This window comes from Salvelinus namaycush, chromosome 7 (assembly GCF_016432855.1).
Source record: "Salvelinus namaycush isolate Seneca chromosome 7, SaNama_1.0, whole genome shotgun sequence".
Lineage (NCBI taxonomy): Eukaryota > Metazoa > Chordata > Actinopteri > Salmoniformes > Salmonidae > Salvelinus > Salvelinus namaycush.
In genome coordinates this window covers 50859237-50883741 of record NC_052313.1, presented here as the reverse complement: position 1 = coordinate 50883741, position 24505 = coordinate 50859237, and the positions used below count along the sequence as shown (strand labels likewise).

General features: G+C 47.0%; 1 protein-coding gene across 1 annotated transcript; it reads right to left on the bottom strand.

The window, feature by feature from the left end:
- Positions 1 to 303: 303 nt before the first annotated feature.
- LOC120051384 (sorting nexin-4-like) lies at positions 304 to 22744 on the bottom strand. Its single transcript, XM_038998224.1, has 14 exons — positions 22658 to 22744; positions 21834 to 21958; positions 21553 to 21691; positions 21213 to 21362; positions 21031 to 21078; positions 20222 to 20277; positions 19816 to 19888; positions 19597 to 19658; positions 5675 to 5740; positions 5311 to 5400; positions 4956 to 5055; positions 4084 to 4229; positions 3794 to 3908; positions 304 to 3427 (listed from the first exon to the last, which is right to left on the bottom strand). The coding sequence occupies exons 1-14, from the start codon at positions 22742 to 22744 to the stop codon at positions 3380 to 3382; spliced, it is 1305 nt and encodes a 434-aa protein (XP_038854152.1). The 3' UTR covers positions 304 to 3379.
- Between the last annotated feature and the right edge of the window lie 1761 nt (positions 22745 to 24505).

Genomic DNA, 24505 nt, shown 5'->3' with positions numbered 1-24505 from the left:
ATAGTGGGTTTATCTCAACCTGCTGTCTCCATATACCATCATAGTGGGTTTATCTCAACCTGCTGTCTCCATATACCATCATAATGGGTTTACCTCAACCTGCTGTCTCCATATACCATCATAGTGGGTTTATCTCAACCTGCTGTCTCCATATACCATCATAGTGGGTTTATCTCAACCTGCTGTCTCCATATACCCTCACAACATCATACTGGTCCAACATAAAATGTGTGGTAGCCTGAGGAACCGTAGCTGTAGGAATATGGTAGAAGACAATATTTTTATTAAAACCATAAAGCGGAATATACAATGCAGTATAACTGTTATCTCAGTTCAACTTGGATAAGAATGTACATGAATGATGATCAAATCTGACCTTAAATCACATTATTACTGCGAGTCACAATGTAGAAATAGATGTTTTCTTTGAGAAACCATGATTAAATTAGTGAGTTAATACTTTGGATTCAACCAACAAACACCAGGTTAGTGTTCACTGTTGTTAATATATTTACATAGATGGACACGTCAAAGTATATAATATTCTTATATACATGTACCTTGACATTTTCTGAAATAATATCTTATTCAATATTCACATACCAGACATTATGATATCATGTGCTTTAAGCAGAGAAAAGGCCAGAAGTCCTTTGACAGTTGATTCAGTTTCTTTTCCAGTTCAGTTCAGAGGTAAACCAAGGTAACAGCAGCATACTGATAACTGACGTCATGCTGCTTGCTTAGCGAGTACCGCTTCCTCCTGATCGGCTCACACGGATGCTCCAACCCAGGACATCTGCTTCGCTAGCACACGTGACCGCCGTCCCGAAGCGTCTTACCAGTCGGCGCCATTGAAGCGTTGACAATTCGGCTACACAAGTGGTGACACTTCAGGCTGAGGAGTAAGTTTCCCACGTCCCCCACGTGCTACACTCTCACCATACAACCTTTATCCCCCACGTGCTACACTCTCACCATACAACCTTTATCCTCCACGTGCTACACTCTCACCATACAACCTTTATCCCCCACGTGCTACACTCTCACCATACAACCTTTATCCCCCACGTGCTACACTCTCACCATACAACCTTTATCCCCCACGTGCTACACTCTCACCATACAACCTTTATCCCCCACGTGCTACACTCTCACCATACAACCTTTATCCCCCACGTGCTACACTCTCACCATACAACCTTTATCCCCCACGTGCTACACTCTCACCATACAACCTTTATCCCCCACGTGCTACACTCTCACCATACAACCTTTATCCCCCATGTGCTACACTCTCACCATACAACCTTTATCCCCCATGTGCTACACTCTCACCATACAACCTTTATCCCCCATGTGCTACACTCTCACCATACAACCTTTATCCCCCATGTGCTACACTCTCACCATACAACCTTTATCCCCCAAGTGCTACACTCTCACCATACAACCTTTATCCCCCACGTGCTACACTCTCACCATACAACCTTTATCCCCCATGTGCTACACTCTCACCATACAACCTTTATCCCCCATGTGCTACACTCTCACCATACAACCTTTATCCCCCATGTGCTACACTCTCACCATACAACCTTTATCCCCCATGTGCTACACTCTCACCATACAACCTTTATCCCCCATGTGCTACACTCTCACCATACAACCTTTATCCCCCAAGTGCTACACTCTCACCATACAACCTTTATCCCCCACGTGCTACACTCTCACCATACAACCTTTATCCCCCATGTGCTACACTCTCACCATACAACCTTTATCCCCCATGTGCTACACTCTCACCATACAACCTTTATCCCCCACGTGCTACACTCTCACAATACAACCTTTATCCCCCACGTGCTACACTCTCACCATACAACCTTTATCCTGCTGATACTACACACGTTCTCTTAATAAACAACCTTTATCCTGCTGATACTACACACGTTCTCTTAATAAACAAACCTTTATCCTGCTGATACTACACACGTTCTCTTAATAAACAACCTTTATCCTGCTGATACTACACACGTTCTCTTAATAAACAACCTTTATCCTGCTGATACTACACACGTTCTCTTAATAAACAACCTTTATCCTGCTGATACTACACACGTTCTCTTAATAAACAAACCTTTATCCTGCTGATACTACACACGTTCTCTTAATAAACAACCTTTATCCTGCTGATACTACACACGTTCTCTTAATAAACAAACCTTTATCCTGCTGATACTACACACGTTCTCTTAATAAACAAACCTTTATCCTGCTGATACTACACACGTTCTCTTAATAAACAACCTTTATCCTGCTGATACTACACACGTTCTCTTAATAAACAACCTTTATCCTGCTGATACTACACACGTTCTCTTAATAAACAACCTTTATCCTGCTGATACTACACACGTTCTCTTAATAAACAACCTTTATCCTGCTGATACTACACACGTTCTCTTAATAAACAACCTTTATCCTGCTGATACTACACACGTTCTCTTAATAAACAACCTTTATCCTGCTGATACTACACACGTTCTCTTAATAAACAACCTTTATCCTGCTGATACTACACACGTTCTCTTAATAAACAACCTTTATCCTGCTGATACTACACACGTTCTCTTAATAAACAACCTTTATCCTGCTGATACTACACACGTTCTCTTACTAAACAACCCTTTATCCTGCTGATACTACACACGTTCTCTTAATAAACAACCTTTATCCTGCTGATACTACACACGTTCTCTTCCTAAACAACCCTTTATCCTGCTGATACTACACACGTTCTCTTAATAAACAAACCTTAATCCTGCTGATACTACACACGTTCTCTTAATAAACAACCCTTTATCCTGCTGATACTACACACGTTCTCTTAATAAACAACCTTAATCCTGCTGATACTACACACGTTCTCGTAATAAACAACCTTTATCCTGCTGATACTACACACGTTCTCTTAATAAACAACCTTTATCCTGCTGATACTACACACGTTCTCTTAATAAACAACCTTTATCCTGCTGATACTACACACGTTCTCTTAATAAACAACCTTTATCCTGCTGATACTACACACGTTCTCTTAATAAATCAACACAAGGGGATATGTTTGTGCCTTATATCTCATTATAAAATATAGTCCTGGACTGCATCTCATGTCTTGAAAGGCTTCCTTACCTCCCCACTTTATCTGGAGCGCAGCCAGTATTGGACTGAGTATTGAGACGCAGCCCTGTAACTTTATGCCAGCTGGGGCTTGTTGCCGTGACAACAGTGGTTCTGTTTCCATGTGAAGGTCAAAAGGTGAAGTTGTTGTGCACTCGTACCATAGACGTCGTCGCTGACCCACGGCCCGACCCCCTTACATCTTGTGGAAACATTCCTTAGCATTGGTCCACACTTGAATGCCCTATACAGAGAGGAGAACATAAAACACAGAAATTGAACTAGGTCCTAACAACATTGGCCTTTGACTTTATAACAAGCGGGTTGTGTTCAGTAGGGCACACCGTTGCAACGCGTTTTGAAACAAAAGTCTCTCATTGGACAAGTCCAGGTAGTCCCTCTCTCTTTCAGTCCGTGTTCTTCAGTTTGGTGCCTAATGAACACAACTCTGAGAGTGGTATTTAAAGCAACACGAAAATTACAGTTTCTTATTGGACAAGTCCAGGTAGTCCCTCTGTCTTTGAGTCAGTTTTTGTCCGTTTGATGCCCAATGAAAATAACCCTCATAGATATAGGAGCATTTCCAGACTTCCACCTGAGTGTGACACACCTTCTTACACATGCTGATCTGCATGACGGCGTAGCCAATCAAAGCCTCCCTCAGATCCCTGTCCTTCTGCTCCTTGAAGCGCTGCATGTCCACCCACGCACCCTTCACGTACTCCCTGCACACACACACACACACACACACACACACACACACACACACACACACACACACACACACACACACACACACACACACTATATTACATACTTTATCAATGAGTTGTTTTCAGCATGTGGTCTATCCATCTATCTATCTAGGTATTTCTGCATGGTTTAACATGAGGGACTCACTCGCACTCCACTGTTTTCTCTGTGACCGTCTCCTCTCCCTGGACGATCTGCTCCTCTAGTAGGCTGAGTTTAGCCTCCCTCTGCTCTGGTGTCTCCTGACCAAACAGCTTGTTGGTCATTCCTTTGAAGGAGAACGTCCGTACCATCTGAGGACGGACAGACAGAGAATGGAGGGGCATTACTAGCCTGGTGGTCTTGTCAATTCAAGAAGTACACTGAAATGCCAGATTCTCTCCTATGCTTTTCAATGAGGAAAATGTGGAATTGGAATTTGATTTACTTTCTGAATTGAAATGGAATTCACCACAGGCCTGCTGTTGGTCCAGTCTGTTGATGCTTCGGCCTCTCTGTGTTTGTTGTCATGACAAACATGCATGGCATGCAATAGAAGAGTTGGCTACAGTAGAGTCTGGGACTACAGTAGAGCCTGGGACTACAGTAGAGCCTGGGACTACAGTAGAGTCTGGGACTACAGTAGAGTCTGGGACTACAGTAGAGTCTGGGACTACAGTAGAGTCTGGGACATGTCCTTATATAGAGGGGTTTGAAGAAGACATGAAGTCAAAGATGGGACCAGGCTAGGGCTTTACATGTCCTTATATAGAAGGGTTTGAAAAATACATGTAGTCAAAGATTCTGAGAGGACTTGACAAACAAGACCTCTTGGGCCTTGCCAATGCTCTTGAGACCTATACTGTACTAATATTGGAAAGACAAGAGCTTGCCTCTTACAAGAGATCACCATCTCAGTTGGAGTCCTCTAGTTTTCCTATAACAGGATACAAACAGTAGATAAACTAGACCTTCGCCTAAACCTACGGCTTTCTTCATTGTCCCTGAGGGTATCGATAAAGTTGTATTGAATTGAATACCCCAGTGGCCAGCTCCTCCCGTTGCTGCTTCTTGGAGATGAGGTCTGAGGAGGCCGTCTCCAGCTCATACTGGGTCAGCTCGTGTTTCCTACACACAGCCCTGTAGGAAACAGACAGCAGCAGCTTTACAGGAGGCCCATACAATGTCACAACATCATACAGCATTACTTCCTGGGACACAAGTTGTAGCAGGCCCGTTTAGAGGAGATATTTTTACACTGTCAGAACCTTCTACTTGGTGCATTACCCTCTTTACCTGACTAAGGGGACAGGGTTCTGGAATCCCTTCACAAAATATGATTCATTGGTTGGTTGATTCATTGATTGATTAGCCATAATGTGCAATAGGACCAACCTTAAGGCTTCGGCATAGAAAAGGTATTCCTTCAGTTGGTCTGCGTAGCGCTCCTCTTCCTCCAAGATATCATCTACTGACGCAGCATAGCTGTGGACAAAATGACAGATTGATTGATTTTATTAGCCAGTTAAACAAATATATACTTATTTTCATTGTAGTTCCTAAATTGCTTGATGTGTGCACTCTGCATTAGAATACCAGGCTGATTTTATTTGCCAGTTAAAAAATATATAATTATTTCCATTGTGTTCCCTATTTTCCATTGTGGTTCCTAAATTGCAGGTTGTGTGCAATCTACATTAGAATAGCAGGCTCAGCACAGGTTAGATAAAACAGCTGTTGGCGGATGGAGAGTACTCACGCATCCATATGGTGTCCAGCACTCTGTAGACCGTCTCCCATCTCCTTCTCTAAGGCACTCCACTCACTGTCACACAAACAGTCAGATCAGTCAGACCGTCTCCCATCTCCTTCTCTAAGGCACTCCACTCACTGTCACACAAACAGTCAGATCAGTCAGACCGTCTCCCATCTCCTTCTCTAAGGCACTCCACTCACTGTCACACAAACAGTCAGATCAGTCAGACCGTCTCCCATCTCCTTCTCTAAGGCACTCCACTCACTGTCACACAAACAGTCAGATCAGTTAGACCGTCTCCCATCTCCTTCTCTAAGGCACTCCACTCACTGACACACAAACAGTCAGATCAGTCAGACCGTCTCCCATCTCCTTCTCTAAGGCACTCCACTCACTGACACACAAACAGTCAGATCAGTCAGACCGTCTCCCATCTCCTTCTCTAATGCACTCCACTCACTGACACACAAACAGTCAGATCAGTCAGACCGTCTCCCATCTCCTTCTCTAAGGCGCTCCACTCACTGTCACACAAACAGTCAGACCGTCTCCCATCTCCTTCTCTAAGGCACTCCACTCACTGACACACAAACAGTCAGATCAGTCAGACCGTCTCCCATCTCCTTCTCTAAGGCACTCCACTCACTGACACACAAACAGTCAGATCAGTTAGACCGTCTCCCATCTCCTTCTCTAAGGCACTCCACTCACTGACACACAAACAGTCAGATCAGTTAGACCGTCTCCCATCTCCTTCTCTAAGGCACTCCACTCACTGACACACAAACAGTCAGATCAGTTAGACCGTCTCCCATCTCCTTCTCTAAGGCACTCCACTCACTGACACACAAACAGTCAGATCAGTTAGACCGTCTCCCATCTCCTTCTCTAAGGCACTCCACTCACTGACACACAAACAGTCAGATCAGTTAGACCGTCTCCCATCTCCTTCTCTAAGGCACTCCACTCACTGACACACAAACAGTCAGATCAGTTAGACCGTCTCCCATCTCCTTCTCTAAGGCACTCCACTCACTGACACACAAACAGTCAGATCAGTTAGACCGTCTCCCATCTCCTTCTCTAAGGCACTCCACTCACTGTCACACAAACAGTTAGATCAGTCAGACCGTCTCCCATCTCCTTCTCTAAGGCACTCCACTCACTGTCACACAAACAGTCAGACCGTCTCCCATCTCCTTCTCTAAGGCACTCCACTCACTGACACACAAACAGTCAGATCAGTTAGACCGTCTCCCATCTCCTTCTCTAAGGCACTCCACTCACTGACACACAAACAGTCAGATCAGTTAGACCGTCTCCCATCTCCTTCTCTAAGGCACTCCACTCACTGACACACAAACAGTCAGATCAGTCAGACCGTCTCCCATCTCCTTCTCTAAGGCACTCCACTCACTGACACACAAACAGTCAGATCAGTCAGACCGTCTCCCATCTCCTTCTCTAATGCACTCCACTCACTGACACACAAACAGTCAGATCAGTCAGACCGTCTCCCATCTCCTTCTCTAAGGCGCTCCACTCACTGTCACACAAACAGTCAGACCGTCTCCCATCTCCTTCTCTAAGGCACTCCACTCACTGACACACAAACAGTCAGATCAGTCAGACCGTCTCCCATCTCCTTCTCTAAGGCACTCCACTCACTGACACACAAACAGTCAGATCAGTTAGACCGTCTCCCATCTCCTTCTCTAAGGCACTCCACTCACTGACACACAAACAGTCAGATCAGTTAGACCGTCTCCCATCTCCTTCTCTAAGGCACTCCACTCACTGACACACAAACAGTCAGATCAGTTAGACCGTCTCCCATCTCCTTCTCTAAGGCACTCCACTCACTGACACACAAACAGTCAGATCAGTTAGACCGTCTCCCATCTCCTTCTCTAAGGCACTCCACTCACTGACACACAAACAGTCAGATCAGTTAGACCGTCTCCCATCTCCTTCTCTAAGGCACTCCACTCACTGACACACAAACAGTCAGATCAGTTAGACCGTCTCCCATCTCCTTCTCTAAGGCACTCCACTCACTGACACACAAACAGTCAGATCAGTTAGACCGTCTCCCATCTCCTTCTCTAAGGCACTCCACTCACTGTCACACAAACAGTTAGATCAGTCAGACCGTCTCCCATCTCCTTCTCTAAGGCACTCCACTCACTGTCACACAAACAGTCAGACCGTCTCCCATCTCCTTCTCTAAGGCACTCCACTCACTGACACACAAACAGTCAGATCAGTTAGACCGTCTCCCATCTCCTTCTCTAAGGCACTCCACTCACTGACACACAAACAGTCAGATCAGTTAGACCGTCTCCCATCTCCTTCTCTAAGGCACTCCACTCACTGTCACACAAACAGTCAGACCGTCTCCCATCTCCTTCTCTAAGGCACTCCACTCACTGACACACAAACAGTCAGATCAGTTAGACCGTCTCCCATCTCCTTCTCTAAGGCACTCCACTCACTGTCACACAAACAGTCAGATCAGTTAGACCGTCTCCCATCTCCTTCTCTAAGGCACTCCACTCACTGACACACAAACAGTCAGATCAGTCAGACCGTCTCCCATCTCCTTCTCTAAGGCACTCCACTCACTGACACACAAACAGTCAGATCAGTCAGACCGTCTCCCATCTCCTTCTCTAATGCACTCCACTCACTGACACACAAACAGTCAGATCAGTCAGACCGTCTCCCATCTCCTTCTCTAAGGCGCTCCACTCACTGTCACACAAACAGTCAGACCGTCTCCCATCTCCTTCTCTAAGGCACTCCACTCACTGACACACAAACAGTCAGATCAGTCAGACCGTCTCCCATCTCCTTCTCTAAGGCACTCCACTCACTGACACACAAACAGTCAGATCAGTTAGACCGTCTCCCATCTCCTTCTCTAAGGCACTCCACTCACTGACACACAAACAGTCAGATCAGTTAGACCGTCTCCCATCTCCTTCTCTAAGGCACTCCACTCACTGACACACAAACAGTCAGATCAGTTAGACCGTCTCCCATCTCCTTCTCTAAGGCACTCCACTCACTGACACACAAACAGTCAGATCAGTTAGACCGTCTCCCATCTCCTTCTCTAAGGCACTCCACTCACTGACACACAAACAGTCAGATCAGTTAGACCGTCTCCCATCTCCTTCTCTAAGGCACTCCACTCACTGACACACAAACAGTCAGATCAGTTAGACCGTCTCCCATCTCCTTCTCTAAGGCACTCCACTCACTGACACACAAACAGTCAGATCAGTTAGACCGTCTCCCATCTCCTTCTCTAAGGCACTCCACTCACTGTCACACAAACAGTTAGATCAGTCAGACCGTCTCCCATCTCCTTCTCTAAGGCACTCCACTCACTGTCACACAAACAGTCAGATCAGTCAGACCGTCTCCCATCTCCTTCTCTAAGGCACTCCACTCACTGACACACAAACAGTCAGACCGTCTCCCATCTCCTTCTCTAAGGCACTCCACTCACTGACACACAAACAGTCAGATCAGTCAGACCGTCTCCCATCTCCTTCTCTAAGGCACTCCACTCACTGACACACAAACAGTCAGATCAGTTAGACCGTCTCCCATCTCCTTCTCTAAGGCACTCCACTCACTGACACACAAACAGTCAGATCAGTTAGACCGTCTCCCATCTCCTTCTCTAAGGCACTCCACTCACTGTCACACAAACAGTCAGATCAGTTAGACCGTCTCCCATCTCCTTCTCTAAGGCACTCCACTCACTGTCACACAAACAGTCAGATCAGTCAGACCGTCTCCCATCTCCTTCTCTAAGGCACTCCACTCACTGTCACACAAACAGTCAGATCAGTTAGACCGTCTCCCATCTCCTTCTCTAAGGCACTCCACTCACTGTCACACAAACAGTCAGATCAGTCAGACCGTCTCCCATCTCCTTCTCTAAGGCACTCCACTCACTGACACACAAACAGTCAGATCAGTTAGACCGTCTCCCATCTCCTTCTCTAATGCACTCCACTCACTGACACACAAACAGTCAGATCAGTTAGACCGTCTCCCATCTCCTTCTCTAAGGCACTCCACTCACTGACACACAAACAGTCAGATCAGTTAGACCGTCTCCCATCTCCTTCTCTAAGGCACTCCACTCACTGACACACAAACAGTCAGATCAGTCAGACCGTCTCCCATCTCCTTCTCTAAGGCACTCCACTCACTGACACACAAACAGTCAGACCGTCTCCCATCTCCTTCTCTAAGGCACTCCACTCACTGACACACAAACAGTTAGACCGTCTCCCATCTCCTTCTCTAAGGCACTCCACTCACTGACACACAAACAGTCAGATCAGTTAGACCGTCTCCCATCTCCTTCTCTAATGCACTCCACTCACTGACACACAAACAGTCAGATCAGTTAGACCGTCTCCCATCTCCTTCTCTAAGGCACTCCACTCACTGACACACAAACAGTCAGATCAGTTAGACCGTCTCCCATCTCCTTCTCTAAGGCACTCCACTCACTGACACACAAACAGTCAGACCGTCTCCCATCTCCTTCTCTAAGGCACTCCACTCACTGTCACACAAACAGTCAGACCGTCTCCCATCTCCTTCTCTAAGGCACTCCACTCACTGTCACACAAACAGTCAGACCGTCTCCCATCTCCTTCTCTAAGGCACTCCACTCACTGACACACAAACAGTCAGACCGTCTCCCATCTCCTTCTCTAAGGCACTCCACTCACTGACACACAAACAGTCAGACCGTCTCCCATCTCCTTCTCTAAGGCACTCCACTCACTGACACACAAACAGACAGACCGTCTCCCATCTCCTTCTCTAAGGCACTCCACTCACTGTCACACAAACAGTCAGACCGTCTCCCATCTCCTTCTCTAAGGCACTCCACTCACTGACACACAAACAGTCAGACCGTCTCCCATCTCCTTCTCTAAGGCACTCCACTCACTGTCACACAAACAGTCAGATCAGTCAGACCGTCTCCCATCTCCTTCTCTAAGGCACTCCACTCACTGTCACACAAACAGTCAGATCAGTCAGACCGTCTCCCATCTCCTTCTCTAAGGCACTCCACTCACTGTCACACAAACAGTCAGACCGTCTCCCATCTCCTTCTCTATGGCACTCCACTCACTGTCACACAAACAGTCAGATCAGTCAGACCGTCTCCCATCTCCTTCTCTAAGGCACTCCACTCACTGTCACACAAACAGTCAGATCAGTTAGACCGTCTCCCATCTCCTTCTCTAAGGCACTCCACTCACTGAAACACAAACAGTCAGATCAGTCAGACCGTCTCCCATCTCCTTCTCTAAGGCACTCCACTCACTGACACACAAACAGTCAGATCAGTTAGACCGTCTCCCATCTCCTTCTCTAAGGCACTCCACTCACTGACACACAAACAGTCAGACCGTCTCCCATCTCCTTCTCTAAGGCACTCCACTCACTGTCACACAAACAGTCAGATCAGTCAGACCGTCTCCCATCTCCTTCTCTAATGCACTCCACTCACTGTCACACAAACAGTCAGATCAGTTAGACCGTCTCCCATCTCCTTCTCTAAGGCACTCCACTCACTGTCACACAAACAGTCAGACCGTCTCCCATCTCCTTCTCTAAGGCACTCCACTCACTGACACACAAACAGTCAGACCGTCTCCCATCTCCTTCTCTAAGGCACTCCACTCACTGTCACACAAACAGTCAGATCAGTCAGACCGTCTCCCATCTCCTTCTCTAATGCACTCCACTCACTGCCACACAAACAGTCAGATCAGTCAGACCGTCTCCCATCTCCTTCTCTAAGGCACTCCACTCACTGCCACACAAACAGTCAGATCAGTCAGACCGTCTCCCATCTCCTTCTCTAAGGCACTCCACTCACTGTCACACAAACAGTCAGATCAGTTAGACCGTCTCCCATCTCCTTCTCTAAGGCACTCCACTCACTGTCACACAAACAGTCAGATCAGTCAGACCGTCTCCCATCTCCTTCTCTAATGCACTCCACTCACTGTCACACAAACAGTCAGACCGTCTCCCATCTCCTTCTCTAAGGCACTCCACTCACTGCCACACAAACAGTCAGATCAGTCAGACCGTCTCCCATCTCCTTCTCTAAGGCACTCCACTCACTGTCACACAAACAGTCAGATCAGTCAGACCGTCTCCCATCTCCTTCTCTAATGCACTCCACTCACTGACACACAAACAGTTAGACCGTCTCCCATCTCCTTCTCTAAGGCACTCCACTCACTGACACACAAACAGTCAGATAGTCTCCCATCTCCTTCTCTAAGGCACTCCACTCACTGTCACACAAACAGTCAGATCAGTTAGACCGTCTCCCATCTCCTTCTCTAATGCACTCCACTCACTGCCACACAAACAGTCAGATCAGTCAGACCGTCTCCCATCTCCTTCTCTAAGGCACTCCACTCACTGTCACACAAACAGTCAGATCAGTCAGACCGTCTCCCATCTCCTTCTCTAAGGCACTCCACTCACTGTCACACAAACAGTCAGATCAGTCAGACCGTCTCCCATCTCCTTCTCTAAGGCACTCCACTCACTGCCACACAAACAGTCAGATCAGTCAGACCGTCTCCCATCTCCTTCTCTAAGGCACTCCACTCACTGACACACAAACAGTCAGATCAGTCAGACCGTCTCCCATCTCCTTCTCTAAGGCACTCCACTCACTGTCACACAAACAGTCAGACCGTCTCCCATCTCCTTCTCTAAGGCACTCCACTCACTGTCACACAAACAGTCAGATCAGTCAGACCGTCTCCCATCTCCTTCTCTAAGGCACTCCACTCACTGTCACACAAACAGTCAGACCGTCTCCCATCTGCTTCTCTAAGGCACTCCACTCACTGTCACACAAACAGTCAGACCGTCTCCCATCTCCTTCTCTAAGGCACTCCACTCACTGTCACACAAACAGTCAGATCAGTCAGACCGTCTCCCATCTCCTTCTCTAAGGCACTCCACTCACTGTCACACAAACAGTCAGATCAGTCAGACCGTCTCCCATCTCCTTCTCTAAGGCACTCCACTCACTGTCACACAAACAGTCAGACCGTCTCCCATCTCCTTCTCTAAGGCACTCCACTCACTGCCACACAAACAGTCAGACCGTCTCCCATCTCCTTCTCTAAGGCACTCCACTCACTGTCACACAAACAGTCAGACCGTCTCCCATCTCCTTCTCTAAGGCACTCCACTCACTGCCACACAAACAGTCAGATCAGTCAGACCGTCTCCCATCTCCTTCTCTAAGGCACTCCACTCACTGACACACAAACAGTCAGATCAGTTAGACCGTCTCCCATCTCCTTCTCTAAGGCACTCCACTCACTGACACACAAACAGTCAGATCAGTTAGACCGTCTCCCATCTCCTTCTCTAAGGCACTCCACTCACTGACACACAAACAGTCAGATCAGTTAGACCGTCTCCCATCTCCTTCTCTAAGGCACTCCACTCACTGCCACACAAACAGTCAGACCGTCTCCCATCTCCTTCTCTAAGGCACTCCACTCACTGCCACACAAACAGTCAGATCAGTTAGACCGTCTCCCATCTCTTTCTCTAAGGCACTCCACTCACTGCCACACAAACAGTCAGATCAGTTAGACCGTCTCCCATCTCCTTCTCTAAGGCACTCCACTCACTGCCACACAAACAGTCAGACCGTCTCCCATCTCCTTCTCTAAGGCACTCCACTCACTGACACACAAACAGTCAGATAGTCTCCCATCTCCTTCTCTAAGGCACTCCACTCACTGACACACAAACAGTCAGACCGTCTCCCATCTCCTTCTCTAAGGCACTCCACTCACTGACACACAAACAGTCAGATCAGTCAGACCGTCTCCCATCTCCTTCTCTAATGCACTCCACTCACTGTCACACAAACAGTCAGATCAGTCAGACCGTCTCCCATCTCCTTCTCTAAGGCACTCCACTCACTGTCACACAAACAGTCAGACCGTCTCCCATCTCCTTCTCTAAGGCACTCCACTCACTGCCACACAAACAGTCAGATCAGTCAGACCGTCTCCCATCTCCTTCTCTAATGCACTCCACTCACTGTCACACAAACAGTCAGATCAGTCAGACCGTCTCCCATCTCCTTCTCTAAGGCACTCCACTCACTGTCACACAAACAGTCAGACCGTCTCCCATCTCCTTCTCTAAGGCACTCCACTCACTGCCACACAAACAGTCAGACCGTCTCCCATCTCCTTCTCTAAGGCACTCCACTCACTGACACACAAACAGACAGACCGTCTCCCATCTCCTTCTCTAAGGCACTCCACTCACTGCCACACAAACAGTCAGATCAGTCAGACCGTCTCCCATCTCCTTCTCTAAGGCACTCCACTCACTGTCACACAAACAGTCAGATCAGTTAGACCGTCTCCCATCTCCTTCTCTAAGGCACTCCACTCACTGCCACACAAACAGTCAGATCAGTTAGACCGTCTCCCATCTCCTTCTCTAAGGCACTCCACTCACTGACACACAAACAGTCAGATCAGTTAGACCGTCTCCCATCTCCTTCTCTAAGGCACTCCACTCACTGACACACAAACAGTCAGATCAGTTAGACCGTCTCCCATCTCCTTCTCTAAGGCACTCCACTCACTGACACACAAACAGTCAGATCAGTTAGACCGTCTCCCATCTCCTTCTCTAAGGCACTCCACTCACTGACACACAAACAGTCAGACCGTCTCCCATCTCCTTCTCTAAGGCACTCCACTCACTGACACACAAACAGTCAGATCAGTCAGACCGTCTCCCATCTCCTTCTCTAAGGCACTCCACTCACTGACACACAAACAGTCAGATCAGTCAGACCGTCTCCCATCTCCTTCTCTAAGGCACTCCACTCACTGCCACACAAACAGTCAGACCGTCTCCCATCTCCTTCTCTAAGGCACTCCACTCACTGTCACACAAACAGTCAGATCAGTTAGACCGTCTCCCATCTCCTTCTCTAAGGCACTCCACTCACTGTCACACAAACAGTCAGACCGTCTCCCATCTCCTTCTCTAAGGCACTCCACTCACTGCCACACAAACAGTCAGATCAGTCAGACCGTCTCCCATCTCCTTCTCTAAGGCACTCCACTCACTGTCACACAAACAGTCAGATCAGTTAGACCGTCTCCCATCTCCTTCTCTAAGGCACTCCACTCACTGTCACACAAACAGTCAGATCAGTCAGACCGTCTCCCATCTCCTTCTCTAAGGCACTCCACTCACTGACACACAAACAGTCAGATCAGTTAGACCGTCTCCCATCTCCTTCTCTAAGGCACTCCACTCACTGCCACACAAACAGTCAGACCGTCTCCCATCTCCTTCTCTAAGGCACTCCACTCACTGCCACACAAACAGTCAGATCAGTTAGACCGTCTCCCATCTCTTTCTCTAAGGCACTCCACTCACTGCCACACAAACAGTCAGATCAGTTAGACCGTCTCCCATCTCCTTCTCTAAGGCACTCCACTCACTGCCACACAAACAGTCAGACCGTCTCCCATCTCCTTCTCTAAGGCACTCCACTCACTGACACACAAACAGTCAGATCAGTTAGACCGTCTCCCATCTCCTTCTCTAAGGCACTCCACTCACTGACACACAAACAGTCAGATCAGTTAGACCGTCTCCCATCTCCTTCTCTAAGGCACTCCACTCACTGACACACAAACAGTCAGATCAGTTAGACCGTCTCCCATCTCCTTCTCTAAGGCACTCCACTCACTGCCACACAAACAGTCAGACCGTCTCCCATCTCCTTCTCTAAGGCACTCCACTCACTGCCACACAAACAGTCAGATCAGTTAGACCGTCTCCCATCTCTTTCTCTAAGGCAGCATATCAGTTAGACCGTCTCCCATCTCCTTCTCTAAGGCACTCCACTCACTGCCACACAAACAGTCAGACCGTCTCCCATCTCCTTCTCTAAGGCACTCCACTCACTGACACACAAACAGTCAGATAGTCTCCCATCTCCTTCTCTAAGGCACTCCACTCACTGACACACAAACAGTCAGACCGTCTCCCATCTCCTTCTCTAAGGCACTCCACTCACTGACACACAAACAGTCAGATCAGTCAGACCGTCTCCCATCTCCTTCTCTAATGCACTCCACTCACTGTCACACAAACAGTCAGATCAGTCAGACCGTCTCCCATCTCCTTCTCTAAGGCACTCCACTCACTGTCACACAAACAGTCAGACCGTCTCCCATCTCCTTCTCTAAGGCACTCCACTCACTGCCACACAAACAGTCAGATCAGTCAGACCGTCTCCCATCTCCTTCTCTAATGCACTCCACTCACTGTCACACAAACAGTCAGATCAGTCAGACCGTCTCCCATCTCCTTCTCTAAGGCACTCCACTCACTGTCACACAAACAGTCAGACCGTCTCCCATCTCCTTCTCTAAGGCACTCCACTCACTGCCACACAAACAGTCAGACCGTCTCCCATCTCCTTCTCTAAGGCACTCCACTCACTGACACACAAACAGACAGACCGTCTCCCATCTCCTTCTCTAAGGCACTCCACTCACTGCCACACAAACAGTCAGATCAGTCAGACCGTCTCCCATCTCCTTCTCTAAGGCACTCCACTCACTGTCACACAAACAGTCAGATCAGTTAGACCGTCTCCCATCTCCTTCTCTAAGGCACTCCACTCACTGCCACACAAACAGTCAGATCAGTTAGACCGTCTCCCATCTCCTTCTCTAAGGCACTCCACTCACTGACACACAAACAGTCAGATCAGTTAGACCGTCTCCCATCTCCTTCTCTAAGGCACTCCACTCACTGACACACAAACAGTCAGATCAGTTAGACCGTCTCCCATCTCCTTCTCTAAGGCACTCCACTCACTGACACACAAACAGTCAGATCAGTTAGACCGTCTCCCATCTCCTTCTCTAAGGCACTCCACTCACTGACACACAAACAGTCAGACCGTCTCCCATCTCCTTCTCTAAGGCACTCCACTCACTGACACACAAACAGTCAGATCAGTCAGACCGTCTCCCATCTCCTTCTCTAAGGCACTCCACTCACTGACACACAAACAGTCAGATCAGTCAGACCGTCTCCCATCTCCTTCTCTAAGGCACTCCACTCACTGCCACACAAACAGTCAGACCGTCTCCCATCTCCTTCTCTAAGGCACTCCACTCACTGTCACACAAACAGTCAGATCAGTTAGACCGTCTCCCATCTCCTTCTCTAAGGCACTCCACTCACTGTCACACAAACAGTCAGACCGTCTCCCATCTCCTTCTCTAAGGCACTCCACTCACTGCCACACAAACAGTCAGATCAGTCAGACCGTCTCCCATCTCCTTCTCTAAGGCACTCCACTCACTGTCACACAAACAGTCAGATCAGTTAGACCGTCTCCCATCTCCTTCTCTAAGGCACTCCACTCACTGTCACACAAACAGTCAGATCAGTCAGACCGTCTCCCATCTCCTTCTCTAAGGCACTCCACTCACTGACACACAAACAGTCAGATCAGTTAGACCGTCTCCCATCTCCTTCTCTAAGGCACTCCACTCACTGCCACACAAACAGTCAGACCGTCTCCCATCTCCTTCTCTAAGGCACTCCACTCACTGCCACACAAACAGTCAGATCAGTTAGACCGTCTCCCATCTCTTTCTCTAAGGCACTCCACTCACTGCCACACAAACAGTCAGATCAGTTAGACCGTCTCCCATCTCCTTCTCTAAGGCACTCCACTCACTGCCACACAAACAGTCAGACCGTCTCCCATCTCCTTCTCTAAGGCACTCCACTCACTGACACACAAACAGTCAGATAGTCTCCCATCTCCTTCTCTAAGGCACTCCACTCACTGACACACAAACAGTCAGACCGTCTCCCATCTCCTTCTCTAAGGCACTCCACTCACTGACACACAAACAGTCAGATCAGTCAGACCGTCTCCCATCTCCTTCTCTAATGCACTCCACTCACTGTCACACAAACAGTCAGATCAGTCAGACCGTCTCCCATCTCCTTCTCTAAGGCACTCCACTCACTGTCACACAAACAGTCAGACCGTCTCCCATCTCCTTCTCTAAGGCACTCCACTCACTGCCACACAAACAGTCAGATCAGTCAGACCGTCTCCCATCTCCTTCTCTAATGCACTCCACTCACTGTCACACAAACAGTCAGATCAGTCAGACCGTCTCCCATCTCCTTCTCTAAGGCACTCCACTCACTGTCACACAAACAGTCAGACCGTCTCCCATCTCCTTCTCTAAGGCACTCCACTCACTGCCACACAAACAGTCAGATCAGTCAGACCGTCTCCCATCTCCTTCTCTAAGGCACTCCACTCACTGTCACACAAACAGTCAGATCAGTTAGACCGTCTCCCATCTCCTTCTCTAAGGCACTCCACTCACTGCCACACAAACAGTCAGATCAGTTAGACCGTCTCCCATCTCCTTCTCTAAGGCACTCCACTCACTGACACACAAACAGTCAGATCAGTTAGACCGTCTCCCATCTCCTTCTCTAAGGCACTCCACTCACTGACACACAAACAGTCAGATCAGTTAGACCGTCTCCCATCTCCTTCTCTAAGGCACTCCACTCACTGACACACAAACAGTTAGACCGTCTCCCATCTCCTTCTCTAAGGCACTCCACTCACTGACACACAAACAGTCAGATCAGTTAGACCGTCTCCCATCTCCTTCTCTAAGGCACTCCACTCACTGACACACAAACAGTCAGACCGTCTCCCATCTCCTTCTCTAAGGCACTCCACTCACTGACACACAAACAGTCAGATCAGTCAGACCGTCTCCCATCTCCTTCTCTAAGGCACTCCACTCACTGACACACAAACAGTCAGATCAGTCAGACCGTCTCCCATCTCCTTCTCTAAGGCACTCCACTCACTGACACACAAACAGTCAGACCGTCTCCCATCTCCTTCTCTAAGGCACTCCACTCACTGTCACACAAACAGTCAGATCAGTTAGACCGTCTCCCATCTCCTTCTCTAAGGCACTCCACTCACTGTCACACAAACAGTCAGACCGTCTCCCATCTCCTTCTCTAAGGCACTCCACTCACTGCCACACAAACAGTCAGATCAGTCAGACCGTCTCCCATCTCCTTCTCTAAGGCACTCCACTCACTGTCACACAAACAGTCAGATCAGTTAGACCGTCTCCCATCTCCTTCTCTAAGGCACTCCACTCACTGTCACACAAACAGTCAGATCAGTCAGACCGTCTCCCATCTCCTTCTCTAAGGCACTCCACTCACTGACACACAAACAGTCAGACCGTCTCCCATCTCCTTCTCTAAGGCACTCCACTCACTGACACACAAACAGACAGACTGTCTCCCATCTCCTTCTCTAAGGCACTCCACTCACTGACACACAAACAGTCAGACCGTCTCCCATCTCCTTCTCTAAGGCACTCCACTCACTGACACACAAACAGTTACACCGTCTCCCATCTCCTTCTCTAAGGCACTCCACTCACTGTCACACAAACAGTCAGATCAGTTAGACCGTCTCCCATCTCCTTCTCTAAGGCATTCCACTCACTGACACACAAACAGACAGACTGTCTCCCATCTCCTTCTCTAAGGCACTCCACTCACTGACACACAAACAGTCAGATCAGTCAGAGAATCCCACAACAATATCATATCAGTCTTTCTTCAATATCCAAATACAACATGTTTTATTGTTAGTGTTAAGTGCCTTGCTCAAGGGCACATCGACAGATTTTTCACCTACTCGGCTCGGTTGCTGGCCCAACACTCTTAACCACTGGCTACCTGCTGACTAGTACTCTTACCTGAACACTCTTCCGTAGTTCCCATGGACTTTGTATACGCCGTAGATCCTGTCTGCTACTCTCTGGAGAATGAAACGTGACTTGTTAAATGTATAACAAGAGGTGAGCGCTAAATAAAAGGAGATGTTGTTCCAACGATATAACTTTAGACTAATGAGAGGAGCAGAGTGACTGTGGATCTAAAGCATCTAATAAATCGTATATTATTATATGACTTACTGCTCTGACTCTGAGCAGCTGGGAGGTGAGAGACTGAAGCTCATCGCTGTAGTGTTTCATCTCTGTGAACCGCCTAGATAGAGGAAGACAAATGGCAACCTTAACATACCTTTACACAACTTCACCTTTACACAACTTCAAATGTACACGACTTCAAATGTACACGACTTCAAATGTACACGACTTTACCCGACTTCCACAAATTTAACTTTATACAACTTAACACCATTTCTTCTTTACACAAATTCAACTTTACTCGACTTCAACTTAACACGGCTTCAAATTAACACGACTAACTTTACACCTCTTTAACTTAACTCAACTTTAAGTAAAATGTATGTAATATATGTATAATGCCACTAGGTGTCTGACAACTCTTGGTTTTAAATGGGAAAGATTGATTTACTTGTCAGGGTTCTTCACCCTGAAAGTTGCGCTCAGAGCTTTAATCCTGGAGTCTGCCTAGAAAAAACACACAATTTAATTAGAATGCAATTATAAACCAAACACAACCAATGTGTACCACTGGATGTACCACTGGATGTACCACTGGATGTACCACCGGATGTACCACTGGATGTACCACTAGGTGTACCACTGGATGTACCACTAGGTGTACCACTGGATGTACCACTAGGTGTACCACTGGATGTACCACTAGGTGTACCACTAGGTGTACCACTGGATGTACCACTAGGTGTACCACTGGATGTACCACTAGGTGTACCACTAGGTGTACCACTGGATGTACCACTGGATGTACCACTGGATGTACCACTAGGTGTACCACTGGATGTACCACTAGGTGTACCACTGGATGTACCACTAGGTGTACCACTGGATGTACCACTGGATGTACCACTAGGTGTACCACTGGATGTACCACTAGGTGTACCACTAGGTGTACCACTGGATGTACCACTAGGTGTACCACTGGATGTACCACTAGGTGTACCACTGGATGTACCACTAGGTGTACCACTGGATGTACCACTGGATGTACCACTGGATGGATCAAAATAGATTCAATACGGTTTTTATTTTTTTAGGATCTCCATTAGCGGTTGCTCATCCAGCAGCTACTCTTCCTGGGGTCCAAACAGAACATGATGTAATACAGAACATCAATAGACGGGAACAGCTCAAGGACACAACCCCTTAAATAAGTGGTAGAAACGATAGACATTCATGAAGTAAAAAATGCCTCTGAGGTACCTTGGCTTGGAACCCTGTCTCATACACCACCTCCTTCCACCTGTGTTCCTGGGAGAGGAGGAGAGGAAATGAAAAGTTAAAAAAGTAGAGTACAAATAAATAAATACAAATGTATGTTGAATCTCTCCAACACATTCCAATACAACGTCAACGTGATGGAGTGAGCTGATAGGCTATCGTACCTCAGTCAGGAAGTGGTATAGGATTTTGTCATTGGACAGAACCGAATGGGAGGCCACGCGAAGTAGGAAGTTCTCCAGACCAATCCTGCGCCTCTCTACAAAGTCTGGGTCCATGTTGTCTGCAGACAGCTTGTGCCAAACAAACTCTGCCTGTAGAAATCAGACAAGGGTTATTACACAAAGATATATAATAACATTTATTGAATATTATATATAAAATAAAATAAATAAAAAGTGTTCTATTCTATTAAATTCTGTGGGTATTAAGGCCCAAACACTGCAGTGTGGTGCTTGGGACTACTAGGTATAGATGTGGCCATCAGGTTTGAATTTAGCTCACCCTCTTCTCTGGCAAAGGCGGCACCACGATAAACGGATAGGTGACTAACAAATAGTTCCGGAGAATCTCAAATTCACTGTATCTCCTCCAGAGAGAGTCTGGGGCTGGGTTATGGCCTTCTGTTATTGCATCTATGGGTCTGAAAGAAGAAACATCAACATCTAGATCAGATCAGAAAAATCCAGGTTCAAGAGCGTCATTGTACCGAGAACATGTTTTAATTTGGGAGCAAGGCTATTTTTTGCATATGCTTCATTTTTCAACAGGTCCCACTCTCTCACCGAGTTTCTATGAGGTATACTGTGAATATCTCTTGCATGTTCACTGTATTTTTCCCAGTTCTTTTCTCTGCCTCGGCCACACTGATCTCCATTCTCCGCAGCAGAGTGGATCCTTCCTCCACCATCTGTACAAACAGAGTGCATGGGAGAAATAGGCAGTGATTAGTGAATAGAGAGTTAGAGCAGTGTTTCCCAAACTTGGTCCTGGGGCCCCACGAGGGTGCACGTTTTGGTTTTTGCCCTAGCTCTAACAGCTGATTCAAATAATCAAATATTGATGATGAATTGGTTGGATGGGGGGCAGGACCAAGTTTGAGAAACCCTGCTCTAGAGGACTGAATATGAATAGAACAGAATATCAATAGATTTAGATTGTTCCTATCCTTTGCCAATTATTGGACCTATTTGGAAATGTTCTAGTAATAAACACATACGTGTCTATAGACGTCCATGTGTCATAATACCGTGACGTCATTCGCTGGATGCTGCGAGTGGACCAATAACGTGCCGAACAGCTTCTGGCCACGTAGCACAGATCAGATCTGGTTTTATTTTGGATAGATAGGTCTTTCAATCTTCAAAACACTCATAGTGTGTGCAGTATTGTTACAAACAAGGTTATATTGTAGCCAACAGCAGCGCGTAGTTACAATGTATCGCGTGGCCTGCCTGATGTCCCGACGGCTACATCTGTATGGTCGAACCAGGATGTTCTATTCTGTATGCATCCATCCAGTCCTTTGCCGTGGACAAAGGACAATAGTTCGTTCGCAAAGAGACAATTTACAAACACAGACAAAACCTAGAAATGATTGCGTTACTACCGTGTTATTCTTGTTATTCTCCAACTCTGTGTTAGTAAATTCATCTCCTCCAATCGGCGCTGACTCTTTATTTCCAGCATCCGCCATCCTCCTTTCCAGCTGTGTTATGCAAACAAGATAAATCGATTCTGGGTCACGTGATTTTATATCTTTCAAAATAAGAGTCCTGTCCTGTAAACTGTAGAAGATCAGAATCACCTTTAATCGCCAAATACATTTCTATATAAAGGAATTTGACTTGGTGAAATGGTGCTGCCACAATAAACAGAATATACAGGCAGAAGATAAACCTGATATACAGACAACATACTGTACGTAGAAGCAGAGCTGATAAACAGGATACAGACAACATACTGTACGTAGAAGCAGAGCTGATAAACAGGATACAGACAACATACTGTATGTAGAAGCAGAGCTGATAAACAGGATACAGACAACATACTGTATGTAGAAGCAGAGCTGATAAACAGGATACAGACAACATACTGTACGTAGAAGCAGAGCTGATAAACAGGATACAGACAACATACTGTATGTAGAAGCAGAGCTGATAAACAGGATACAGACAACATACTGTACGTAGAAGCAGAGCTGATAAACAGGATACAGACAACATACTGTATGTAGAAGCAGAGCTAATAAACAGGATACAGACAACATACTGTACGTAGAAGCAGAGCTGATAAACAGGATACAGACAACATACTGTATGTAGAAGCAGAGCTGATAAACAGGAAACAGACAACATACTGTATGTAGAAGCAGAGCTGATAAACAGGATACAGACAACATACTGTACGTAGAAGCAGAGCTGATAAACAGGATACAGACAACATACTGTACGTAGAAGCAGAGCTTACACAAATCCACATGCGGTATGTACACTATCTACACTGTAAGGTAGGACCTACAAACTTCACTATGAAAACTAGTGCAAACATTGAATCGAACTAAACGCACCCCACTTGCTTTTGGCAATAGCTGCTAATCAGAGAAGGGAGACACGATTGCCCTGTTTCCCGCTATTTGTGCATTTTGTATAGCCCTCCCCGCTGCTCTTATTCAAACACATCTGGCCTCAATTTCCGCAATTTCACTAACTATAAAACGTTCTATTTTCGCATACCTAAAAAGCATACTATTTAGAACGCAAATAGTTACGGGTATTCGGTCAGTGGCGAGCAGAAGCAAAGCGGTGTGCCGTAAATAGCTGTTTCTTTGGGAGTGTTTGTCGCTCAGCGGGTCGAGGTCTCAGGGTCTAACTGAGTGACTGAGTATGATCCATATATTTTTCTCCTGGCTTGGACTCCAGGGACCGGGGCACAGCAGGACACCCCTATGCCCTTCATGGCGCACCTTGACCCGGAGAACAACGTCAACTTGAAGTGGGGGTTCAGTGATGTCCAGGACACTATCACGTTCCAGCTGACCGTGAAAACCACTGGCTGGGTGGGATTCGGGTTGAGCCCAAACGGAGGCATGGCTGGAGCAGATATAGTTATTGGCGGAGTCGGACGAGATAGCAACTACTTCAAGGTATTTAAATCCGTAATCATTGCTATTAGACACAACCTTATCAGTGGTGTTTTTCACATGGGAGTAACGTTAGTTATTTTAGGTCTTAGAAGCAGGCTAGACCTACTGTAACAGTTGTAGTAGTAATTATCCTCTAATTGTCTGGAGTTGTAGGTGTGGTGTTCAACACCTCCCAAACCTTTGGAAGATCAAATTACTCTTTAAAGTTACATATGAATGTTTTAGACGGGATGGAAACTCCACAACATGGAAGTATACTAAAACCTAACGATTGATTAAGCTCTAGAGGTTCTGGTTTGTGGTAATGGCTGG

What these genes read in the sequence shown, in the direction of transcription:
- LOC120051384 (XM_038998224.1), bottom strand. Translation starts at nt 22,744, where the DNA reads ATGGCGGATGCTGGAAATAAAGAGTCAGCGCCGATTGGAGGAGATGAA. An exon ending in GTATACCTCATAGAAACTCG is followed by an intron (nt 21,692 to 21,833) that starts GTGAGAGAGTGG and finishes TTCTTCTTTCAG; the next exon opens with ACCCATAGATGCAATAACAG. An exon ending in GGGAGGAGCTGGCCACTGGG is followed by an intron (nt 4,230 to 4,955) that starts GTATTCAATTCA and finishes GTCCGTCCTCAG; the next exon opens with ATGGTACGGACGTTCTCCTT.